The sequence below is a fragment of the Carcharodon carcharias genome, chromosome 14, assembly GCF_017639515.1.
Source record: "Carcharodon carcharias isolate sCarCar2 chromosome 14, sCarCar2.pri, whole genome shotgun sequence".
In the NCBI taxonomy this organism is placed as follows: domain Eukaryota; kingdom Metazoa; phylum Chordata; class Chondrichthyes; order Lamniformes; family Lamnidae; genus Carcharodon; species Carcharodon carcharias.
Genome location: NC_054480.1, coordinates 60,098,004 through 60,124,420, shown reverse-complemented (window position 1 = coordinate 60,124,420; position 26,417 = coordinate 60,098,004). Strand labels below are relative to the sequence as shown.

Genomic DNA, 26,417 nt, shown 5'->3' with positions numbered 1-26,417 from the left:
GGATTTGAATTTAAACGGCAGCGGGGTTAGAGTGGCTCGTTAGAGAGAGAGAGAGAGAGAGAGTGTGTCCGGCAACGGCAACGGTCTTCTCAGGTGAGGATTAAGTAGACCTGGGGTTTAGCGGGGAAAGGATCCGGCTTTGTTTGATATCTGAGGACTCCGAGGAGTTTGGGATGGGGGTATCGGTGGAGCCCTGGGGACGCGTCTCACCCAGAGACTGGCCTCTCTGCCCAGGGCTGCAGCTGGTGTCACTCTCTGTTTTTTTTTGCTCAGGTGGGGATGGTATTATGTCCACTCCAGAGTAGCTGTACAGAACCTCTTCTCCATGGGCTGTCTTTTCCGTTTCATGGTCTAACGACGGAAAGGGTTCTTTCTGGTCTCTCAGTATAGCGCCAATCTCCTTCTCTGGGATGTTCTGCAATAGCCTCTGGTTTACCAATTTATTTGCCACAGTTCTTGTAGTTTAGTAGATATCAGGTGAAGATTGCAGGTATGTTTGGGTTTTAATTTTTTAAAAAATAAAATGTTCTTATTTTTGGTAGCCTAAATTGATGATGGCATAAGAGTCAGTATCCTGTCGCCTGTGTGTTTTAAAAAAAAATAAACAAAAAAAATATATACTGGCCCTCTGGAAATGACAGCAACTCATGGGAGATGTTCTTTTAATAGCATACAATGGAGGACCATAAGACAATTTTGCTTCTGTGTTCTTTGTTCATGGTGTAGGTACCATGTGAGATTTGGTCATGTAGCTCCCTAGCTTTTTCAGGCTACTGTGTCTCACGAGGACATACATATGAAATATAAGCAGAAGTACGTGATACGTACCTTTGAGCCTACTCCACCGTTCAATAAGAGGAAAAATCATTTCCTTGTCAATACTATTTAGGATCTTTTATACTTCAAACAAGTCGCCCCTTGTTCTTCTAAACTCCAGTGTAAACAAGCCTAGTCGTATCTAAATTTTCCTTGTAAGACAACCTGCTTATTCCAGGTATCAATCTAGTAAACCTCCTGTGAACTGCCTCCAATTCATTTACATCCTTCTGTAAATGAGACTGAAACTGCACTCTGTTCAAGATGTGGCCTCACTAATGCTCTGTATAACTGAAGCATGACATCCTTACTTTGATGTCCAATTCCTCTTGTATTAAAGGATAGCATTCCATTAGCCTTCTCAATTGCTTGCTGCACCTGCATACAAACATTTTTGTGGCTCATGGAATAGAACTCTGCATCTCAGAATTCTGTAGCTGTTCTCTGTTTAAGTAATGTTCTGCTATTTTATTCTTCTTGCCAAAGTGAACAACTTCACATTTTCCCACATTCCATTCCATCTACCAGATTTTTGCACACTCGCTCAACCTATCTATATCTGTCTGCAACCTCCTTATGCCCTCTTCACAATATACCTTCCTACCTATCTTTGTCATCTGCAAATGTAGCTACCATGCTTTCACTCCCCTCATCTAAGTCATTGATATAAATTGTAAAAAGTTGCGGTCCCAGCACAGACCCCTGCGGGACTCCACTTGTCACATCCTGTCAATCAGAAAAAGACCCATTTATGCATACTGTTTTCTGTCAGCCAGCCAATCTTGTATCCATGCCAATATGTTACCCCACCCTCACACCATGAGCTTTTATTTTCTGTAATAACCTTTGTTGTGGCACCTTATCAAATGCCTCCTGGAAGTCCAAGTACAATATGTCTACAGGCTCCCCTTCATCCACAGTGCATGTTGCTCCTTCGAAGAGCTCCAATAAATTGGTTAAACATGATTTCCCTTTTACAAAACTATACTGACTCTTCCTGATTACCTTGTTTTTTTTTCTAAATACCCAGCCATATCCTCTTCAATGACTGACTCTAATACATTCCCCATGACAGATGTCAAGCTAAAAGCAAAAAACTGCGGATGCTGGAAATCCAAAACAAAAATAAAAATACCTGGAAAAACTCAGCAGGTCTGATAGCATCTGCGGAGAGGAATACAGTTAACGTTTCGAATCCGTATGACTTTTCAACAGAACAAATGTCAAGCTAACTGGCCTATAGTTTCCTGTTTTCCATCTCCCTCCTTTCTTGAATAGAAGGGTTATATTTGCTACTTTCCAGCTTGATGGAACCTTTCCAGAATCTAGGGAATTTTGGAAAATTAACACCAATGCATCCACTACCTCATTAGCCATCTCTGAAGACACTAGGATGAAGTCCATCAGGTCCCAGAGACTTGTCAACCTTGAGACATGTTGGCCCACAGCTCCATCAGTTTGCTCAGTACTGCTTCCCTCATGATTAATTTTACTAAGTTCCCCTCTCCCTTCCACCTCCTGATTTATTATTGGAATACTTTTTGTATCCTCTATAGTGAGGACAGAAGCAAAATATTTCTTTGTTTCAACCACCATTTCCTTATCTACTATTAACTCCCACTGTCACTCCCTAGAGACCAACAATCACTTTACTTACTCTTTTCCTGTTTGAGTACCTGAAGAAACTCTTGCTATCCAGTTTTACATTTCTAGTTAGCTCCCTCTCATACTCTTAAAGGTCATTCAGGAGAAAGAAATTTAGTCATTCTCTGCTGTCCTTTATGTCCTGGCAAATGATCTGATCTGCCACTCATCTTTGTGGAGTTGTATGCTTTTTCCTTAAGTTTGATGCTTTCCTTAACACATTTAGTTAACGACGGATGGTGGGTCCTCCCCTTATAATTTTTCTTTATAGTAGGAATATACTTAGTCTGAGTATTCTGAAATATCCCCTTAACTGTCTGCCACTGCTTCTCTGTTGATCTATCCCCTAGCCTAGTATCTCAGTTTGCTTCAGCTGGCTCAGCTTTCATGCCTGCATCGTTGCCCTTATTTAAGTTTAAAAACTAGTCTTAGACCCACCCTTCTCCCTTTCAAACTGGATGTAAAATTCAATCATGTTGTGTTTGCTGCTACCTAGGGGTGACTTCACTTTGAGGTATTTAATTAGTTCTGTCACTTGCACAATGCCAAGTTTAATATAATCTTCTCTCTCTGGTTCCAGAACATGCTGCTCTAAAAAATTTTTTAGAAAGCTTTCTATGAACTTTTCACCTAGGCTGCTACTGCCAGTCTGATTTTTCCAGTTTATATGTAGATTAAAATCACCCCATGATTATTGCTGTCCCTGATCACAAGCACCCAATATTTCTTCTTGTATACTTTGTCTTACATTGTGGTTACTGTTAGGGGGCACTTCCACTGATGACTTCTTTCCCCTACTATTCCTTATCTCACCCAAACTGATTTTACATTCTGATCTCCTGAATCAAGGTAATCTCTATTACATCAATACTATCCTTCATCAATAGTGCTATCCCTTTACCTAGCTTCTTATTCTTAAATATCATATACCCCTCAATATTCAGGACCCAATCCTTGTCATCCTGCAGCCATATCTCTATAATGGCTATCAGATCATATTTATTTACTTCAGCGTGTGCTATCAATTCATTTACTTTATGAATGTGTGCTTTCAGATACAGAGCCTTTAGTTTAGTTTTTTTATTATCTTTGTAATATCTGGTCTTGACTGTTCGGGTATTCTTAGGTCTTATTTCTGTCCCTTCCCGCTATTCTATGGCCCTCTTTTCCCATATTACTATTATGGTCTCCTGCTTTGAATCAACTGCTTGATTTGCCACATCTACCCAAGCTTGATCTCTCACACATCACCTTCCCCCCCCCCACCCCCAACCTCTTGTTTAGTTTAGGGCCCTCTCTTCTTCCCCAGTTATGCGATTTGAAAGAACATACGTCCCAGCATGGTTCTGGTGTAGACCGCCCAAATGATACAGCCCCAGTTTTCCCCAGTACTGGTGCTGGTGCCCTATGAACCAGAACCCACTACTTCCATGCCAGTCTGAGCCATGCATTCATCTCTCTAATCTTATTTGCCTCATGCCAATTTGCATGTGCCTCAGGTAACAATCCAGAAGTTATTATCTTGAGGTTCTGATTCTTAATTTGGCACCTAGCTTCTTGTACTGACTATGCAGTACCTCGTTCCACATCTTGCCTATGTTGTTGGTACCTACATGGACCATGATGATTGGATCCTTCCCCTCCCACTGCAAGTTTCTCTCCAGTCCTGAGCAGAAGGCCTGAACTCTGCCACTGGACAGGCCTACATAGCCTTCTGGACTCTTGCTCTTTGCTGCAAAGCACAGTGTCAATCCTCTTCACCAAACTGTGCCATACTACCAATACATTCCTGTTTTCTCCCTTTGCTTCCTGTACCATGGTCAGCCTGCTCATCACCTTGTAGACCTCGCTTTTGTCCGCACCTCCAATGTGTTTGACAATTGCAACATCTCTGGCTCATCCACTACTGTCTGATCAGTCCCATTACCTGCCTCACTCATGGTCACGCCTTCCTGTCCCTCACTGCTGACTAAAACAGACTACCCTATTCTAGGAGGTGTGACCGTCTCCTGGAACAAAGTGCCCAAGCATATCTCCCCCACCCTTCTGTTGCACAGTGTCTGCAGTTTGGCTTCCAGATCAATAATCCTGCTCTGGAATTCCTCTAGCTGCTTACACTTTCTGCAGACGTGTTTGTCATGCCACATTGCCTTGCTGTCTAAAAGCTCCCAAATCCACAGCTGCAACATAACACCTGTCCTGCCATTGTTACTCCTTTTATTTAGTCAACTTAATTTGATTACTCACTTAATTAACTTGAGGCCTGTCATACATAGGAATTATTCTTTTTCCCATGCTTCGAATTCTCATGTGAACCTAATTTGCTGCTCAGTCTGTCTGTCTCTCCAGTGTAGTCAGTTGTCCCCTTACATGCCCATTACTCAATTGATGATTGTAATTACTCCCAGAGCCTTGATATTCTACAGCCTTTTTTAGACCACAATACAGTCATTCCATGAAACTTGGCCTGTTACCACTGATATAACACCCCTTTTGACCTGGCATTAGCTGGGCAATGTATTCTTGAATCTCCTTTCAAGAAGCAAGTTAGCCACTCCTGTTGATTGGAAGCATTTTAGAGCAATGCTTTCTCTGGACCTTAAAAATGCCCCCACCGGTTGAAGTTTTTTGTCATTCATTTGCACCAGCCCAGATGAGCCAAGACAATGATTGGCAATATAATTGTAATTACAGAATATTGAGAAACTTGCTAACCTTTATCCCCATTGTGGCATTTGTAGCCTTTCACAATTATAATCTACCTTCACACAAGAAACTGGAGACTGCTGAGGACACTAGATGGCATTTTAACGGCCCTCTGCTGCCTTTCCCTTCAGATAAATGGCTGGTAGACTGTTTGCTTAACTACTTGCCATGATGCAGGAAGGTCATGTCATCCTGAGTTTTCTTGACATACAGACCCAATTGTGGTCAGGTATGTTCTTGTTTATGATCACTTGGAAGGATTGTCAGCTATAAGCTGGTGAGATAAATCAAACATGGTCTCTTTTTACACTGAGGAAATTGGCATGTGAAATGACTGGGTATTTGATCTTTGGAGATACTAAATCTGGATGATCTAAAATATGCTCTGATAGCACAGTATAGACCAGCTGTCAGGGGAGGGAGGTAGTGGTGGCGGGGGTCTTGTCAGCATAATGTGAAGTATCTACTAATGGACCAGTAACACAACTTTTCACTTGTGCAAAGTGGCACTTCCCAGTAAGAGATGATTTCAATATACATCTTTTTTCTCCCCAACCCCTCCCAATAAAATGCAGATGATATGACTTTGAAGAGCTTTGAAGAATTTGCCTTTCTAGCTTTTTCCATTTGGTGCCATCTCCACCCAATAAATCCAGTTCTATGGGCTTGGTGGTCTTTTCATGAATGTGAGGGAGGGAGAGCACGCTGAGAAGGAAGACCTCCTAATTCTGTTTCCAATTCTAGTGTGGCGTAGGTCCCTGAGCAGAAAGGTATTTTTGCTCTGGAGCTCCATGAGAAACTGGAACAGATTGAAGAAAGTCTTTAAGAGTCTCCCACTAGCAAGGTATTGCTGTTTATTACCTTGCTGCTTAGAAACCTTGCAGCTGGTTGACGGCTTTCCATGGAATCTGTCTGCAGAAAAGCTTTTTGCTGTTGTAAAAGCAGGCAACAAACAGCTGTTTCACCGTGTGACCTGTTACAAGTCCAAAGAAGGCAGGTGGCTAGGTTGATTGTATATCCTGTGATGAATTTTGTACCTTTAGTTTGAGACAGTTAGTGTCTTTGTACCTGAATTACCCATTCAATTTGAAATTATCCTATCAGTTTGGAAGTTCCTTTTGTTTCCTCTTGAGACGGAAGTTTTTCAATACAAAAGAGAAGTCTGGTAATCCTTGGGCAGCCATCTTCTTGTGGCTTTTAAAAATATAAAGCATTGACTGAGTTTGTGATAATTGGGGAACATGATAATTGGGGAACATGAAGTTAGCATCTTGTGGCTTAGATTCTGGTAGCTCTGAATGTTCTGGAATATTGCAAAAAACTTGTGGATATTTGACTGTTCCATCTTTCCATTCTCCAAATAAATTTGTTTTCTAATGAATGTTCTAGTACAGTGTGACAACTTTTAATTATTACTTGCAGGATTTCTGATTACAAATGGAGAAAAAGCTTGCGAGCCAAGGTGGACGTGCTGGAAAGGTATTTTTGCCATCTGTTAAAGTTGATATGTAGTGCTAACAACTGGGATTGATGGATGGATGTAAATTTAAATATTTCAGCATTTGCTGTTAGGAGATACGTTGAATTATGAGATAACTGCATTTAAAATAAAGGAGGGATGTCTGGAATAAACTAAACAAACTCAGGATGAAATCCCTGGTCTGGCTGGATTAAATCTCCACATTTTAAAAGAATCTAGAGAAGAGATAGCAGAGGCATTGTTACACATTTAATAATTTGTTAGATACGTGTGCCAGAGAACTGGTGGATAGTAATCTAATTTCTATATTTGAGGCAACATGACCAGGGAATCATAGCCCAGTCAACTTAATATCAGTAGTAAGAAAAATAGTGGGACCCTTACTAAAGAAGCGAAAGGAAGAACATTTGAGAAATAGTCAGCATCGATTTCAAATGGGAAATTCATGCTTGACCAAGCTTTTTTTTAATTTTTGCTGTAGCAGAAAGAGTGAGCAAGGGGAATGAATTAGATGTTTAAGTTATCTGTAGTTTCAAAAGGCCTTCAATTAAGGTGCCCCATAATAGAATAATAAGGTCAGAGAATGTGGTGTTTGGGGTTAAGTGACAAAGTGGATTGCAACCTGGCTCCATGATAGAAAGCAGATGGGGAATTAAAGTAAAAAGCAGAGTGGCAGGAAGTGGTGTTCCACAAGGATCTGTGCTAGGACTACTTCTGTTCTCAATTTGCGTTAATGATTTGGACTTTTGGAATCAAAAACATAACTTCTAAATTTGTGGATGACACCAAATTGGGGAGGATAGCTAATACTGAGGTGGCCTGCAACAAATTATAGGAGAACGTCATTAAACTTGCAGAACAGTCAAATAAAATTCAACGGAGAAATGCAAGGGAGAAGCAAATAGTTTAGATGCATTGAAAGGGAGCTTCAACAAGTGTGAGGAAGAAAGGAATGGATGTTTACAACAGATTTAGATAAGAAAAGATGGAAGGTGGCTTGGCTGGAGCATAAACACTGGCATGGACTGGTTGGGTTGAATTTCTGTACAGTATATTCTATGTAATTCACAATATGCTAAGTCCTTTGAATCAATTGTTTAATGCTTTGCTGTGTACTAGCTCCTGCAGGTTGATGTACACTAACTTTGCATTTTTAAATATGTACCCAAGTGGGCAGTCCTGCAATAGAGGAGAATACTGTGGTGGTAATATGGTTTGGTGTCTAAAGCATTGCTCAGTTGAGAGATTAGACTGGGGAACCATCTGCTGAAGGTTCTCTTATTCTAGGTGGGGGGAAAAATACTTGGATATCAAGTACAATTTGTTTTGTGTTTTGAAATGCACATCAATATAATATTGGTGTGCATGTCCCTAGAGCTACTTTACCCAAGATGCAGAAATGGCCATTTGCGCGCACACTACGAAATCTGCATCAAAATCCAAAAAAACTGATATTTTAAGTCCCCGTGTATTTCATCCATTAGTGTGAAAGTACATCTGTGAATGATGTCTACTTGAAATATTTCTAAATTGACATTATAATTGAAAATAATTGAAGCAATAAACTTGTGGAGTCACTCAAACAGAGACAGGAAAGAGTATTTGGTACAGTGAAGGGAAAATTGTCTGAAAATACTTTTTTTTTTTGAAGATGCCAGCCTTGGATGGTCCAAAACGTTCTGTAGAATCGAAACAAAACTCTCAGAATCGACCACCTACAGGGAGCTTGTCAGCACAACATATGGCTTGTAATGCAGGCCAGCAAAGTGCATCCTTTCAAACACGGGTTCTGTCTGCCAATTCAGCTCCAATCAAACGTCCGGTGTTAACAAATCAAGTAAAACAGACAGTGCAAGCGCCCCCACAGCTGAAGCAGGTTTGCCAAAAAGCAGAAGTTCATCAAATTTCTGAACCACCCAGAAGTCAAATCAATGCACAACCTGCTGAGGCACTGAATGATGGTATGTATATTTTATAACACTGATATTGCACAGAATACTAACAACATTGTAAGATTCAATTGTGCTACAATAATTGTGTGCTGGCTTTGTAGTTTTGTATAACTAGTCTTTGCACTGTTAGTTGATCCACTACCTTGCATGGTTTAACATTTTCTTCATCACATTCTGTGCTCTTGGACAATTAGAAGTAGTTCTATAATGTTGTAGTAAATATCGCATAAGAAAAATCATAGCTTCAATCTGCTTAGGCATTTGGCAAATTTGAGAACTTAAAGTTAGGCAATGAGTACACTACAGACGTTTTATTAGTTCTTGGTTAGAGTAAGGGTGAATAAAGAATGTAATTCTTAGATTGTATTTTTGAATAAAAATTTTTTGCTTTGCATGTTATGAAAGCAGGGCACAAAGATGGAGAATGGGATGGAATTAATCTAGCTAAGACTTAACACAGACCTGATGGGCTGAATGGCCTGTTATGAACAGGGAAGGAGAGATAAACTGAAACCACCCTCCTTTCCCCTCCTTACTTTTGGAAAGGTACATGTGTGTTTGTAAACCCCCTTTGCGTGTGATCAATTTAAGGAAACAGCAGCAGCCTTTCATGGGTTTAAAAATAAAGTTTACTTATTCACACATTTGACCTGAAAAAGTCTAAACACTGTCATTCACACCACACTCAAAGATGTAATTTGAGAAGATAGTGCACTTCTGCAAGTGTTAAACCAAAATAATAGTTAACAGTTCACACGTTTGCCTTTTTGTAGAATATCAGTCAGTGGGGCCTGGTAAAGTGAAGCCTTTTTCCACTCTTGAATTATAGTTCCATTGGGTCCAAAATAGCTGAAGTCAGATATCTGGATTGTTACAGAATTCCCTCAGAGATGAATGTTCAGCAGAGGTCATGAAGTTAGGCACTTTTAGGAGGTCAAATTCCATTACAAATGGACTTAGGAGTTTTGGATCAGACTGGGAAGCTTTTAAGAATTTACAGCCTTTTTTTGAGGCAAAGCCTTTTGCAGTTTGCAGAATTCTTCTGCAGACTGCCCTCGTCTCCAAGTCTTTAGATAAAACTTGTGACCCAGTCCAGCGTGAGATAACATGCCCAATACTGGCACTATCCAACCAGATTGGTTTGGAGGTGCAAGGCCATCATTCACAATAGGAGGTGGTCTTTCATGCTCAACTCGTGGATAACTAGTTTTGTCAGCTTTCTTTTGTTAAATTGCAAACTGAGTCACAAGAGCCTAGGAGTCCATTGACTCAGTGTTTGGAGTAAGATTCAAACAAGGTGTGAATGCTACTGAGGGTGCTGTCTGGATATGTCCATTCCGTAGGGAGTTCCCCCACCTATCCACTCGCTCACTCACCACCAGCCAGGGCAATTGAACCGTCACCTTTCCAGAAGCCCGAGATAAGCAAAAGTCTCCTAACCTTTTGGCAGTCATCTTGGGCACTTTTGAGTGTCTATTCAAAAATATAAAAGATTTTTCCACAGAAAAACATTCCATGTTTTAAGTTATGAATAGCCTTCACTGGGCATGAAGGGCCCTCTTTTTCATGTTTAAAGATAGCAGAGCTTCGTGTTTTCTCATTGTAGGTCTTTATTGAACCAATCTCAATATGTCTGCTGGCAAACTACCTTGTGACAGAGGCCACCTGACTACAGAAAGCCAGATGGGACATGTAATACTGTTGCATTTCAAAACTCAAACACCCTCTATCTTATACCATCAATTTGTTCTTGTGCTGCCAAATTATCTGCATTTCAGCACCTGAGCTGGGCAAAAATGTATTGCAATTGGTTAGTAAGAATGAACAACATTTTAAATTCGGCATTTATTGTACTTTTACCAGGCAATCGCACTCCAATGTAGGTATGAAGACAAATGCCATGTTTTACTGAACAGGTTGGCTGACTACAGAAACCTCCCTAAAGCAGGTCTTCTCAAACTCTAGTTTGTGAGATGAGCTGCCATGGAGCTCAGACTGGATGTTAACAGCTGTGAGCCTCCTTTTAAATCCTCTTTTTTCTCTCTATTGGTGGGCGTGACCTAACAGATCTTTGAGGCCTGCAAAAAAAAAAACCCTGTGAAAAGATAGGCGTTCATTTTTTTAAAAAAAAGCGTGTAGCTTAACAATTCCCACTGAACTACTTGTGGCCCCTGTCACTCAGGAGCCAACCCCTCCCTGTTCTGTAGTTAAACCATCCCTTTCTCTTCGTTCCCCCCTCCCACCCCCCAAGCCCCACCCCAGCTCAACAGCTGAAGTAACACAAAATTTGAGGCATTAAAATGGGGTCACACCAGGAAAAAGTTTGGGAAGCAATGCCCTAAAGGGTTTTAGTCTGATTGTCTTGAAATTTTGACTCAAGTCAGGTGTTATTATAAAAGAATATGCTTTTATATTGTGTTTCACCTCAGCATCCCAAAGTTTTACAAAGAGTGGGTCACTTTTTTAAGTTGTATGGTCTGTTATGGGTTAGTACAGTAGCTAGTATGGTCACAGTGAATGAATGTCAAACTGATTAGTGGTGGTTAATGGTAAAACATCAGTCGAGGTACAAAATAATTCCCTTCTCAGGCAGTGCCATGATCCATTGTTGCCTGATAACTTAATGTTTTGAGGTTTTGTTTCTCTCTAGTTCAGAATTACTGGTCACTGTCATAAACTGGTCTTTGCATTTTCACCTGGAAGATGCTAGGATTTGACCTTGATTATATAAGAGGAATGCATGTTATGTACTAGTGACTTATAATCTCGCATGCCACTGTTTTCCTGCCTTTTGGGAGGTGCATTGGAGATCAGTCTCAAATTTTACTGGAAACAACTTTTTTTTACATGAAACATGAATAAGCAAAATAGTGTTCAGTGAAATTTGACTATTTCTCATTGCTCCTTTTTTATCAAAATGTCAATGACCACTTTCAAGTTAGCTGTTCCTATGTTGCAGGCTGTATACATTTATAAGCTCAGCCAACACTTTCCTGCCATGCTTGGGTGTACAAAAGCCTTTTTTGATGTAACCCATGATGGGTCATTTGCTGACATGACTTCAGCCACCATTGGTGAATCTGCTGACAATGTTTTCTCAGTGATGTAACTAATATAAAATATAAAAAGTAACATAAAATAACTAATATAAAATATTTAAAAACTTGGCTTTGATTAAAAAGCTGCCAACAAATGCATTCTGTATGGTAGAATCCATCAATTCACCAAGAGATAAGAAAATTTTCTCATTCGCCCAAAACTGGCACGACCAGCAAGAAAGATGGAGTTTTACGAGCAAGTTGTGTTCAATATGAATCAAGCTTTTGCAATCTTTTACTCTAGTTTTTCAACAAAAAAAAACACACTTCTCAAAATGGGTGCAATTTGTACACATCTCTGCACCCAAAGTGGAAGCTCTGTCCCCAAATGTCTGTTTTGAACAGAATTGGAAATTTGAGTCTTGCCATGAAATATTGGGTCTGAGCTCTGATGCCTAGATAAAGGATCCTTGGGCACATGCGAAGGGTGGATTATTTGCTGAAATGTGTTTGAAGAGTATGTGGGCAGGATAAATGGTGGGACAGTTCTAACAAAGTATTAAGTTGTTCCTACAAAATAAATGTTCCATTGTGCTATTTTAAGACCAAAAAGCTGGGGAAGGAGTCGGAGCAAGTACTCATTTCCCAATGGAAATTTCTAGCTGTGGGTTAGTACTGTAGACTAGTTCATGGATTCATTTTATTCTATTAAATAGGAAAACCTGCTGAGAGTACATCAATGGATTGTCATAATGCAAGTGAGAAGAAAAAGAAGTGAGTTTCAACTTCTGTTTCAACTCTTCCTCTCTCCTGAATTCACTATCCTCTTATCCTCTGAATTTCTCCCTCCATACAAACTGTCCATTACTATTCATAGCCAACCCCTCAGCCATACCATTTCATATGCCCTCTACTCCTTTTGTGTCAATCATAAATAAGGTGATCTCTGATAATTTCCTTGAATCAACTTGCATTCCCCGACTGAACCTGTTCCTTCTGTGAACATGCAGGAGTGGAGGAGAAACACTTATTTTTCCCCCAAAGTTACCTAAAGGGCACTTTTAAATTCCAAGTTGCCTAGTCTGTGGCCCTTTGTTCACCTTGATATTTCTGCAACTACCAATCTGCTCAATCTCACCCTCATCCCCCATCTTTGAAGTTTTGGTCATTCCCCTGGGACAGCCCTTGTATCCCCTCTAAGTCCAAGAGATGCAGACTTAAATGCTTATGGTAAATAACTAGCTTTGTTATTTATCACCAGATACTGTTGAACTGCAAAAGTACTAATTGGGTCCCCTACTGAACCAAAACTGCACATTATTTCAGGATCATCCTGGAGTGCAAAGACAACCTATTACTTTTAAATTACAGCCTGTCTTCTCGACCACCACCACCTTCACCATCAAGTACAAGGGGCTCATGGATTTTAACACTAAGATTGTGGACATTTATTTAACTGCCTATACTGTTATTTTCCCTCCCTACCCTAAGTCCACCAAGCCAAAATTTCCCTAATGTTTCCCTTGCCATAGCCCTTAATGCCTTTATGTGGGTCCAGACCCACAGCAATGTTGTTGACTCTTAACTACTCTCTGAAATGGTGTAGCAAACCACTCGGTTCAAGGAGAATTAGGGATTTAGGGATGGGCAACAAATGCTGGCCTAGCCAGTGATGCCCACATCCCATGAAAGAAATTTTCCCTGATCCTCCTTGATCTGGCTACAGCTTCTGATGTGATTGACCACACCATCCTTCCCATTAGCTCATCCTTCCCATTGGCTCTTCTCTCATCCAGCTGGGTGGAACTGCCTCCTGGTTCCTTCTTAATTTCCTGGCTACAATCTGCATTGGCTCCTCTTCCTGCCCAGATAACAAATCATTAGTCACTTGAGAATTTATCCTTTACCACTTTCCCTTTTTTAATCTATATGCTGTTCCTGGCAATATCATCTGAAACTACAATGTATATTTCACAGCTCTACTTTGCCATCACCTCTCTTGATCCCTCCACTGCCTGTGATTTGTCATCTCCTGCTTAACATCCAGTCCTCTGAGGACAAATTTCCTTCAGTTAAATATTGGGAAGGTCTAAGCCATTGTCTTCAATCCCCCAAATAAACTCCAACCCTTAGCCATAGACTGTATCCCTCTCCTTGTTCAATTGAGCCTGAAGCAGACTGTTTGTTAGCTTACTGCTCCAAGAGAAACTTCTAACCATGTAGCCACTAGTTCCACCTCCTAGCATTCTGTCTTCACCTCTGCCTCAGGCTTCACTGCTGAAACCTTCACCCATGCCTTTATTATCTTCAGACTAGGCTATTTCTTGGCTCTCCTGGCCAGGTTCCCATTTTTCACTCTCCACAAACTCACCAAATCCAGTTCACCCTTCTCATCTGGGCTTGCTGACTTTTATACTGGCTTTTGGACTGACAATACCTTATTTTTATGTCTTAAAATCAAGTCTCTACAGCCTTTCCCATTCCCTGTCTTCCTAACTTCTTCTAGCCCTATGTTCCTCTAAGATCACTGCTTGTCCAATTTTGGTATTTTGTGCATCCACCATTAGCAACTGCATCTTTAGCTGCCAAGGCCGTAAACTCTAGAAATCCCTCCCTGAGCCTTTACCACTGTCCTCTTTTTAAGTTGCTCCTTAAAGTTTACCTATTGGTCAGGCTTTTAACCATCTGTCCTAATGATTCCTACTGCAGCTCAGTGTTGAACCTTATTTGATAGCGCCAATAAACAACGAATGTTTACTATGTTAAAGGTGCTATACTGTACACATGCAGGTTATGGGTGTACTGTGCAAATCTAGTGCATTCAGCCTGCAAGTTAAACTAATTGAATGCTACTGTAGAATGTTTATGCAATTTGTTAGTATTACTGGAAAATGTTTATAATGCTTTTGATTCATGTAGACCAATCTTTAAAGTATTTAGAGCAGACTAAACTAGCTAACTGGCTGATTATTTTAAAACCTTGGACTAAGGAATCACTTGCCAAACTGAATATTATAGCAAGTAGTTTTGATAACCAAATATGCTATGAATGTAGTCTGACTGCTAAATTTTAGCAGGATATATTAGGAAGAGAATGAATGAATAGTGGCCCTTTTGCCCTTTTTTAATGACTTACTGGAAAGATGACTTGAGAAATTACAAGCCACATCATTTACAACTTGTGCAGAGCACAGCTGTTTTTCTCCGTGACTTTCTCCTAATATCTGGAGAAATTGTTTTTGTTTGTAGATCCAATTAGATGAAAGTTAAAATTGATTACTTCAATCAGAACTTGAAGCATGTGGTAATATGGTTGTATTTGTACAAGTGACCAAAACGGCATGTTTTCTGGGTTGTTGAGGACATGGGAGTTCTAGGCATTACATCCTTTAGTCTCTGGTCTTCTGTGGTTCTATTGCCTTTAGGAAGTTTTCTTTGCACATGATTATTTCTGAAATTATAAAATCACTCAATGCTGTACAATCCAATTTGATTTATTTTATTTTAGAAAGCAATGGTGTTTGGATGACTTTGAAATTGGCCGCCCACTTGGAAAAGGCAAATTTGGAAATGTGTATTTGGCCCGGGAACGACAATCCAGATTTATTCTGGCATTGAAAGTGCTTTTTAAATCTCAACTTGAGAAAGCTGGGGTGGAACACCAACTCAGAAGAGAAGTTGAAATCCAGTCACATCTCAGGTATGGTTCTATTTTGGGGTTGGGGAGTGTTGTAAGCTGTAAAGAAATTAGTGTGCACTAACTAGTTACGCTTATGGTTCCTGTTCACTGCTTTTTGTGCAGTGATCCATATTTATAGAATGCCTTCCTGCAAATAAAATTGCCTGCCATATACAGTTTAGACATTTTCATGACCCATTCTGTAAGATTGGGCCAGATCTAGCTAGAAAAATAAGTGTTAACACATGCAGTAATTAATGTGAAAATCAACAACAATCAGATTGAGATGCTCCCATGAGATGCAAATCTCTAGACCTTGCTGGTCATTTCATGCTGCTCCCTTTGCACAGATGGCATCTTTTCCCTTAGCCTCAGTTTCAGCTTACTGAATTTGGACATTTAATTGTCAGCAAAGAGTCAAGTACATTAATTATGTTCTGATATTTAAGAGCCTAAGTGCATAAACAACTATAGCATTGCATGAACAATTATCCATCTGGCTCTAAAAGGAACTAATGTTTCAATCCCTGCAAGCAGTCAATTGTTTAATTTTGTGTTCTTTTCCTTTTGACTTGCTCCTTAACCAAATCTTTTCCTTTCATTTCTCGATCCTTAAATGTCATTGTTTAAGGAAATAAGCTTGGTTCTGCTGTTCATGTGGGTCCCAGGTGCCTTAGTTGCAAGTGCAAGCTGATAACAGCAAGTTACGGCACAAAAATATTTTGAACTGGAGGATTTGGAGCAAAGCCTTGATAGCACATGCTGAGTGATTCCTTGCTCCAGCAACATTTTACCTGTTGTTGTGGGTTGTCTTTTATTAGTAGCTAAAATACCTGGCCCTGTCTCCCTTAACCAGAAAGAGATCAATTTCAGTAAATTCTTGTGGATTTTTGCTAGTCGGAAGTTTCATTATAACTAACTTGTGTAGTTCTCCCTTCCTGCCATTGGTTTAGCCTATCTTGATTTGACAGCCCTTTGCTGCTGCCCATTCCTTCCCAGACTTTTAATTAAACGATCAGCTAGTTAATATCCAGAGCTAAATGCAGCAGACGTGGTATTACCTGCTGCTGGTTGAGAAAGTAACAGCCAACTGTGCTCGAGCTTCTGTTCTGTCAGGCTGATGCTTCAGTTTGTAAACTTCTGATGCTTTTGTCATAGTACCAGCCACCGGGTGGCACTAATCAGAAGCATAGTTATAACTAATGGTTATTGCAATATACAGACAGGAAATAGGGTTTGGCAGCATTGGTTAGCGGTGGGAGCATTTTCATGTTGACTAAAGTGAAAGCCAGAAGTTTACCCTTAATCTATTAAGTGGAGAGTGGGTGGAAGGAAAGAGACCAATCTAATGGCTTTTTTATTTGCATCCTGGACCTAGTGTTCTCAGCAAATGCTAGACCAGCAGCCCCACAATAGCATTCTGGAAGAAAAATTCAGAGGTTTGAGCCTTTTCCTTTTTGAAAGTTGAGTCCCTACCCTTTTTTTTTTGGTAATATTTCACTTGAACATTCTAAGCACTTTTGGCCATTTAAAAGGTGCAATATAATGCAAGTTGCTACTTTAGATAACATAATTAAGGTTTGAACCAATTCAAATTGCATTGAAATTTGGAAACTAATTCCATTTATACTGTCATATCTGCTCAGATTGGCCCTCTTGCATTTAAAAGAATTGTGCTTCTTCCTTCAACTGAACTAGAAGTTAATTGCTTGGCTGCATGTATAACTTGCAGCTTTCTTTGCTATTCTTTCAGCCAGGCTTAGGTCTACAGTACTAATAAATGGAAATGAGCATACATGGCATGTAGCGAGTGTCTCTGTTTCTAATGTTTTTTTAAAAAAAATGCATGCTGTTGCTACTTGACCTCTCCTGTGTATGGAGGAGAGAACTTGCATGTCTGGTAGGTTGTCCTTGTTTTCAATAGATTTGTTGTCTTTGTCACTAGTTACAGACAAGAGGCCAAACTTTCAATCCATTTTGACATGCCACTGCATTTTATGTACGTGGTATACCCCAGTTCCTCTGACATTATCATTTGACTTCCAATTAATTAAATATATGTAGTTGTTGCCGTGCCAGAACAAATCCTTTTTTTTAAGCATTTGTAGTGGAGAGCAAATAAGTAGCTGTCTCTCTGACCTGGCAGTTAGATGGAGATGAATGCCTAGAAACCCGAACATCCTTGTGTCTTTTTTAATTTTGCAACTGTGTTAGTTAAAACTTATGAAACCTTCAAACTTGCCCACTGGTTCCAATTCTTGGCAAGTAAACAAAGTTTATTGGATTCTTGACAGGTAAACAACGTTTAATGGACTAAAGGGTTGTCTCAAATTTGAAGTTGTCAAATGGCAACCAACTGAGGCTAGAGTTTCTAAGATGAGCCATACATGAGCCATCCTATGCTTACTTCAACTAGCTATTACGTGAAGTCTTTGCTCCAGAAGTGACAATTTAGTATGCAGAAGCTATATGACTAAACATTCTCAATCATGTTGGTGAACGCTTTCTTTCTGCAGGCACCCGAATATTTTACGACTATTTGGCTACTTCCATGATGCTTCTAGAGTTTATTTGATCTTGGAGTATGCTCCTCGTGGTGAACTTTATAAAGAACTGCAGCGATGTGGGAAATTTGATGATGGGAGAAGTGCTACGGTATGAGACAACAATTTGTTCGTGTGGTGCAACTTTGTATTAGAGCTCCAGTTAGTGCCCAATATTAATCAAGCAAAGCAAACCCAAGTTGCAGTTATGCTGTTTGATTTTTAATTTTTTTTTGTTAGGCATTCAATCATCATGGGCATATGTGAACCCAAACAGCTATTAAAGGAGCATCACTTCCAAAGGCTCCACCAACCCCACCCCTCAACAAGCATGACTGGATTGCAACTGGGACTAAAATTTTAACTTTCTTCAACTATTCCCATTACTTTGTTCATTCACTAAACCTAATATCCTTAATTCCTTCCCTCCTATTCTGATCAATTAGCTTGGCACAGGTCACAAATCAATTTTTGCGTGGCCCATAAAGCTAGGTTTATGAACTTGCATGGAGCTCAACCACCTAATTAAACAACACTAGCTCTTATAGGGGACATGGCTACTAAACAACTAGACAAAAGCAAAATGCTGTCAATGCTAGAAATCTGGAGGAAAAAGAAATACTGTAAATACTTAGGTCAGGCAGCATCTATGGAGGGAGAAATGTTAACTGCTTCTCTCTCCACAGATAATGCCAAACTTGAGTACTTGCAGCATATACTTTAAGTCTCTGCTACTGGGAAAACTACTCTGGCAAATGTAGAATACAGTTAAAATATATAGTTTACTATATGGAACATCATTCAAGTCGCAGCAACTGTAGTACATAAACTTTAAGACTTGCATGGTTATGAAAAGCCAATAACGTTTATAGTGGGGCCTTGCCAACAAAATCTTTGCTTTGCAGGAGCTGAGTGCTTTATTCTATTAATGCACATGGAAGCATTTGTGGTCTTATTGGCATTTCAAAAAATGATACTTCCACATGAAATATATTCAGCTAAAAGCCAGGCAATACAGAATAGGAAATGGGGCTGGTTAAGTTGGTTCTTAATGTGAGCAGCAGGGAATACATGAATGATGTAACGGCAGTTGCGGGGAGGAAAAGAAATGGAGTGTAGGGAGGGAGATCCACAGGGGCTATTTCTAATTTATATACATAATTATTTTTTTAGATTTGAGTAAATATTTGGAATAATATCAATGATATCAAATCAAAATGTGGTTATTAGACTTGATTCTATAGGTACTACTGATTAATAATTTATAACTTTATCCTTTTTTCAGTATATGTCTGAGCTGGCTGATGCACTCGTATACTGTCATTCAAAGAAGGTGATTCATAGAGACATTAAGCCAGAGAATCTATTACTTGGGGCAAATGGAGAGCTGAAGATTGCAGATTTTGGATGGTCTGTGCATGCTCCAGCTTCCAGGTACTAATTCCATAGGCATATAGCTATGTAAATTCCAATTGTTTCATTTTATTGAATGACACTAGAATGAATATTTCCCATCAGCCTAATGGTTCCATAGCAAATTTGGATGCATAACTTTGATTTTGAAAGAAACTATTTAGCTGTGTCTTTTTTATTCGTTCATGTGGGTGTCACTGACTCGGCTAGCATTTATTGCCCATCCCTAATTGCCCTTGTTCAGGAGGCATTTAAGAGTAAACCACATTGCTGGGTCTGGAGTCACATGTGGATCAAACCAGGTAAGGACAGTAGATTTATTTCCCTAAAGGACATTAGTGAACCAGATGGGTTTTTATGACAATTGACAATGGTTTCATGGTCATCATTAGACTTAATTCCACATTTTTTTTTATTGAATTCAAATTGAACCCAGGAACCCAGAGCATTACCCTGAGTCTCTGGATTACTAGTCAAATGACAATACCACTACATGACAATAAGCCAATCCAAAAGGTTTCCTTGGGTCAAAGAGCAAATTTATTAACCATTAAACCTGAAGAAAAATAACACAGCATTAAGTTTTCTGCCCTTATGTAATCATTTGGACACAGATGAAATAAAGCGGAATCAAGAGTCCAATAAAAAGAGTAAACGAATATACCGTTAAGTGTCCTTTGTCCGTGAGGCATAGATTTTAATGTTGTGGCTGATTTGGGTTAACTGCTTTCTTTGATGTGGTAATGATTACGAGATCGCTGTTTGCTGTTAGGTTTCTGGTAGTGTTGGCTTCTCGAACTGGATGAGCCACTTAGTCCAAAAGGGGAGGGTGGGGAGTGGGAGGGAGAAGAGAGCAGCCTTCAGCCTGTTTCCTCCATTGAAAAATTTCTTGACACGTGTCACCTGCAATCTCTTTAGTGGCTGGACAACCTTGCCTTAATACTTCACCCATGTGTTTCCAAGAGGTTTGGGTGTGCATGTCTGTGGCAGCCATGTTTTCAATATCCAGTACTTTGCATTTTTAATGCCTTCTCCTTAGACTGTTGAGCTTTGATATGTGTCTCCATCATATTAAAAAAAATCTCTTCACAGTCCCCCGAGGGTGATTTTTGTTTCTCACCTTCACCTTGTGGCCTTGCATTTTTAATCAGTTTGCTCTGTCTCAGTTCAAATTGCAAAAATTCCAGTGAGTTGAAAAATCATTTTCAAAAAATAAAGGGACATAGCCTTGTGACAATATTTACTTATTTCCTGAACCTATTGCCAGGCTTGAATGCTTCTGGACCTCTGGGTTGCATTCCAAATGATTAGAAGAGCAACTCTAAAGGGCAAATAGTCCAGAACCAAAAACAATAGAGTGGCACACAAGTCCGTTGAGAAGTCGGTCAGGAGTTAAGAAGCCAAATGTAGACACTAAAGGGAGATGGTGGTAAACATTAAGGCAGACGTTATTTCCGTTAATGTTTTTATCACTGACTAGACATCTTAAGAATCAGGTAGGTAGACCAGTGAGTAGCAGAGCTGCTTCCAAATGAGAACCATGATTATTATGGAGGAGAGCCACATGCAAATGAGTGAGTTGAGGTAGTTGACAAAGGGGACCATACTGGCTGATGACTGACCAGGGAAAAAAACAGCTGATCCACTGAGCTTACCCTACACCATAATGGCTGGTGCTTGATGACGAGACACTTGCACATGTGTGTTGATCACTTTGGGCAATCCACATCTTAAGCAGAGAATTACTAATGGGTATTGATGTATATAATCGATACTATCCCCTTCATTTGCCATTAAATGGGTGTAACCATAGGAGAATTTGGACTTTTGCCTCTCTATTTGAGGAGGGGTGGAGCAATTCTGATAATCATCTTCAAGGCATCCAATAAGTGATTGCTTTTTATTTTGGGAACTTATCCTATATTGGCTCCCTTTGGCTGTGCAAAGAAGATGTTACAAATTTTGGATCTTGCCTCATAATACTGCAGTGGTAGCCACTCCCTTGAGTGGCTTGAGTGTTTATATTTAGGGGTGTGCTCATAGTCCAAATCTATGTAGCATAACAAAATACCTTTGTGATTGGTACTAGATGTTGGATGTCTAGTTTGATCTTTGCAGGTAGACAATTAAAAATGCCAAGTACAAATTGATTAAACTGTTTTTATTTCAAAGCAACAGTTATGATCAGATGTACTTATTTTGGTCAGTACAACTTGTCTCTGGGTAATGCAAAAGAGCAAGCATATAATTCTTCCCTGTATATGTGGGTCCTCTAGAGTGAAACAAAATAATAACGGACTTCCTTCATTCTCTAAGCTTGACAAAGCTTAACTAGCAGAATCTGATTTCAAAAACCCTATCCTGCAGCCTTTGGGCAAATAGACTAAGTTTTTTCCCTCAAAACTCTTATTCATAACTAGAAGGAACCCAAATCTTCACAAATTGGTTATCTAATCTAAAACGGAAATGACATCGAAGGCTAGCTGATTTTACATTAAAACATTTAAAACAAACCTTTTCATCCTTTCATTCCATTGTGGAAATTCAAAGCATGACACTGTTTGTTTGGCTCAAAGTGATTAGATTACTCAGAACCTAAACAATACAGAAGATTTGACTTGGCTAACACATCCAGTGGTTTGAAACTATGGAAAGGAATGATATGGAGCTTCAAACAGCCTGCTGCACAGAACTTCTCTACTATGTATTGTAACTTTGCAGTTTGATTGTTCCATGCACTCTGATTCTACAGGGTTCAATTGATTGTCCTTTTCCTCCAATTTTTCAATGTAATCCTTTCTAAAAACTAAAATGTTTCTTAGCCTGTGGTGCCTCAGTACTTGGAAATTGAACCAGTGTTACTTTGTTCTTTTAATCTGAGGATTTTTAACTGAGGACTGTATCGTTAAACTGAAAACTGATCACCCTTATTCAAAAAGGGAGGGTGACGATAAATGGGTAACCATAGGCCAGTTAGCTTAATATCTGCCATTGGGAAAATGTTAAGTCTATTATAAAGGATGTAATAGCAGAGCATTTAGAAATACATAATCTAATCAAGCAGAGTCAGCATGGCTTCATGAGGGGAAATCATGCCTGACAAATTTTATTAAATTCTTTGAGGAGATAAAAAGGAGGATAGATAAAGGGGAATCCAGTAGATGCAATATATTTGGATTTCCAAAAGGTGTTTGATGAGCTACTGCACATAAGACTACTTAAGAAAAGAGCCCATGGTGTTGGGGGTAGCATATTATCATGGATAGAGGATTGGCTAGCTAAAAGAAGACAAGAGTTGGCAATCTGTAACTAGTGGAGTGCCACAGGGATCACTGCTGGAAGCCACAATTATTTACAATATATGTTAATGTCTTAGATGAGGGAAGGGAATGTACTATTGCCAAGTTTGTGGATGACACAAAAATAGGTGGGAAGGCAAGTGGTGAAGATGATACAAATAGTCTACAGAGGGATTTAGACTGATTAAATCAGTGGGCAAAAACTTGGCAGATGGAATATAATGTGGGGAAAATGAGAGTTTATGCACTTTGGCAGGAAGAATAGGGGAGCTGAATATTATTTAAATAGAAAAAGACTGCAGAAAGCTCCAACACAGAGGGATTTGTGGGTCCTCATGCATGAATCACAAAAAGTTAGCACAAGTTCAGCTGGTAACAGGCAAGGTAAATAGAATGTTGACCTTTATTTCAAAGGGATTGGAGTATAAAAATAGGGAAGTCTTGCTAAAACTATACAAGGCACTAGTTAGACCACACCTAGAATACTGTGAACAGTTGGTCCCATTATCTAAGGAAAGATATACTGGCAATGGAGGCAGTCCCCAGAAGGTTCACTAGGTTGATCTTAGGTATGGAGGGATTTTCTTATGAGGAGAGGCTGAGTAGGTTGGGCCTGTACTCATTGGCATTTAGAAGAGAAGTACCCTTATTGAAACATAAAAGATTCTTAAGGGGCTTGACAGGGTAGATGCTGAGAGGATGTGGGAGAGTCTAGGACCAGTGGGCATAATCTGAGTAAAGGGTTGCCCATTTAAAACAGATGAGGAGGAATTTATTCTGAGGAATTTATTCTAAAGAATCTGTGATTCTTTACCACAGAGGACTATAGAGGCTGGGTCATTCTGTATATTCAAGGCTGAGATAGACAGACTCTTAATCAGTAAGGGAATCAAGGGTTATGGGGAAAAGGCAGGAAAGTGGAGTTGAGGATTATCAGATCAGCCATGATCTCATTGAATGGCAGAGTAGACTTGGTGGACTGAATAGCCTACTTCTGCTCCTACATCCTATGATCAGTGTTACTGTAGTGATGTCTACTCACTGTAAACATTGCAATTCGTATCAAAGGATCTCGTGACAACTGCTGCCATTGCTTTGTTCATGCCTTTTTGTATCATTGCATCAAGCTCTGATCAGTATGACTTCCATGTCATACTGTGGTGCTTTTGAACCTGAATTTGCCTTAAGCATATGCTACAGGAACTAAAGATGGCTTGAATCCCGTAAAGAGTGGGCACATCATCTAATTCTCAGGCCATACCAATTCTGAAAGGTTTCCTGAGCCATATCTTGGAAGAAAAAATTCGTTTGGGGGATTATCTTCTTGATGTCTTCCAGCTTTGAGTTTAGGGAGGAACACTAAATGCTCTGCAAATCCTCAAGTTGATAGACTCAAAGATTTTGGGATTCTCCTTTGGCAATCATGTTTTAATGGTTTAATGCTGTAGCATACAAAACTGTGGCTAGAAACATTGGGTTAATGTGTGATAGAATGTATGCTAAGAAGTATTTCATGTTGTATTTCTTGTAGAAGAGCAACATTGTGTGGTACCCTGGACTATCTGCCACCAGAGATGATTGAAGGAAAAATGCATGATGAAAAGGTTGACCTTTGGAGTCTTGGTGTTCTTTGCTATGAATTTTTAGTGGGTCACCCTCCATTTGAAGCAGCAGATCGTCAAGAAACCTTTAGGAGAATTTCTAAAGTAAGTTATCTGCAACTACCCTGTAGGGTAATTGTGTATCTTTTACACTGGGCCAAATGTCCTGAAAGTGTTGAATGGTCCATTCCTTTTTCAGCTGGGCACTTCTGTATCCAGCTTAGCATGTATGTAAGGGTCAGTGATTTAAAGGGTGGAACTAACAATTCCAAGTTGTTTTTAATAATTTGTGGGATTCATAACAAATCGATGCATTGTTAAACCATGTTGCTTTGATTATGCTTCAGATTTATATCTCCAGTGTTACAGATCACCTCAACCTATTTGGCAATATTCACTTCACTTGCTTAGTGGTAACTGAAGATGCTTTTTTTGTGCTTGACAAGGAAGTTTCTGGTTCAGTCCTTCTCTTAGCCAAGGTGATAGCTAGGGCGAAGAAATTTACTTGTTTCCCTGGCCTAGGCAGGAGAAAATTAGTTAAGTTATTTGCTCTGTATCCAGATTCCAATGCTGCATGTGGGTGCCTGAGGTCAGTGTTGGGCTTTCCTGGATTCTGAGTCAGCTGATAAAGTTTGCACATGTGATATGCTCATTTGTGCTGAGTTACTGATAAGCTGCAGTCTGTAATTTCACCCACCCTATTAAGAATTTTGGGAGGTGTGGATAAAGGAAGAATTCAGTGACAAAATAGATGAAATGAGTGCTCACTGGAGAAAATGTGAGACAGTGCAGTTTAATATGCTACTAAAAAGTGGTGTCTTTTAGGTATTGCTTGTTCAGTATAATAAACATACCTTGTGCTGTATCTTTTCAGGTTGACCTTAAATTTCCATCCTTCATAACAGAGGGTGCAAAGGATCTAATTACTAGGTTGCTGAAGCACAACCCCAACCAACGGCTACCTTTGAAAGATGTACTTGAACATTTATGGGTGGTTAAACATGCTGTTAAATCAGCCACCCAGAAGAAGGAGCCCATGACACCATCTGACCCCAACATGTAAACCAGGGAAGTATAGGAAATGCTGGTTTTGAGACTTTGCAGTGCAATAACCATTTTCTGACTGCCTGCAGCCACTATTTTGTCTGATTCTGAGTGTAGGAATCTTCTCAGCAGACAACTCAGGCTAATAGAGAATTGGTGAATTTCTTAATTTACCTCTGTTTAAATTGTACTGTATTAAATTCTGGGACTGTCTAGATTCCCCTTAATCAGTTTCCACTGCTCATGGTGGAATTCACTAATTTTCTCTTGAAAATTAAATCTGTGTATGTTTACTGTAATGTTTTCACTAGTGAATGAAATGAAAAGGAAAAGTTGTGACTCTCAACTGAATTTTGCAACTGCAAAAACAAAGTTGCTGTAAATAAAGAATTAGCTATGAGAGCCTCTTCAGGTTTGAATGTTAATGGCCCAGTTGAATTTTAACTTTTTTCTCTATTTAAAAATATTAATGCTTATGTCATGGATCTAGCTTGGATTAGTTACTGTAGAGGTGAGAAGGACATCTGTGTTCCTGCTACGTGCAGTTAACTTGCAGTGGTTCAGAAATTACAACCTTACCAACTGTACAAATTGGTTCCCTTGCACCTGGTCAGAATTCAGTCAGTCCCTCAGACTGTATGTAAATTAAGCTTAGTTAATTGCTGTCATGGGTTTTACAAATGCCATGTTAACTTCTGTAACACTCCTGTTATTTTACTTGTGTAACAAAGGATGGACTCTTTAAACTGCCCTTGCAAAATCTTGTCAAAAATCCGCGAACAGATCACTGATCTGAAAATGGTAAGATTTGATATGTGGGAACTTTGATTTGGATGCAGTTTCTTGATCACCTGCTTTTGTGTGTATATCAACTTTCCAGTTGGATTTCTTCTTCTAGTTAGAAACCTTTATTTTATAGCTATGTTTACAATATCCATCAAGTTGAGATGATTATACATTAATAAAAAGTCTAGCATTTTGAAACTAAATGCTTGTCCTCCACCATGTTCTTCCCTGACCATCCAAATGCCCATTCACCAATTAAAATGTCTGAAGACTGCTTTCTCTAACTGGAAACAATTGATAGATTTGATTGTGATAATTTGAAGGAGGAACATACTTTTGGGCTCTTATGAATCTTGAGGTGGGAGGGATTACAAATTTAAGACTCCTCTTGGCTGCTCTAACTTTAAATATTTAGC

General features: G+C 39.5%; 1 protein-coding gene across 1 annotated transcript; it reads left to right on the top strand.

The window, feature by feature from the left end:
- The first annotated feature begins 3 nt into the window (after window positions 1-3).
- On the top strand, window positions 4-26,204 carry LOC121286704 (aurora kinase C-like). Its single transcript, XM_041203704.1, has 9 exons — window positions 4-93; window positions 6,589-6,645; window positions 8,298-8,607; window positions 12,353-12,410; window positions 15,145-15,336; window positions 17,832-17,970; window positions 19,144-19,292; window positions 24,102-24,276; window positions 25,046-26,204. Exons 2-9 carry the CDS (start codon window positions 6,604-6,606, stop codon window positions 25,232-25,234), a joined length of 1,254 nt encoding a protein of 417 aa, XP_041059638.1. The 5' UTR covers window positions 4-93; window positions 6,589-6,603; the 3' UTR covers window positions 25,235-26,204.
- The last annotated feature ends 213 nt before the right edge of the window (window positions 26,205-26,417 follow it).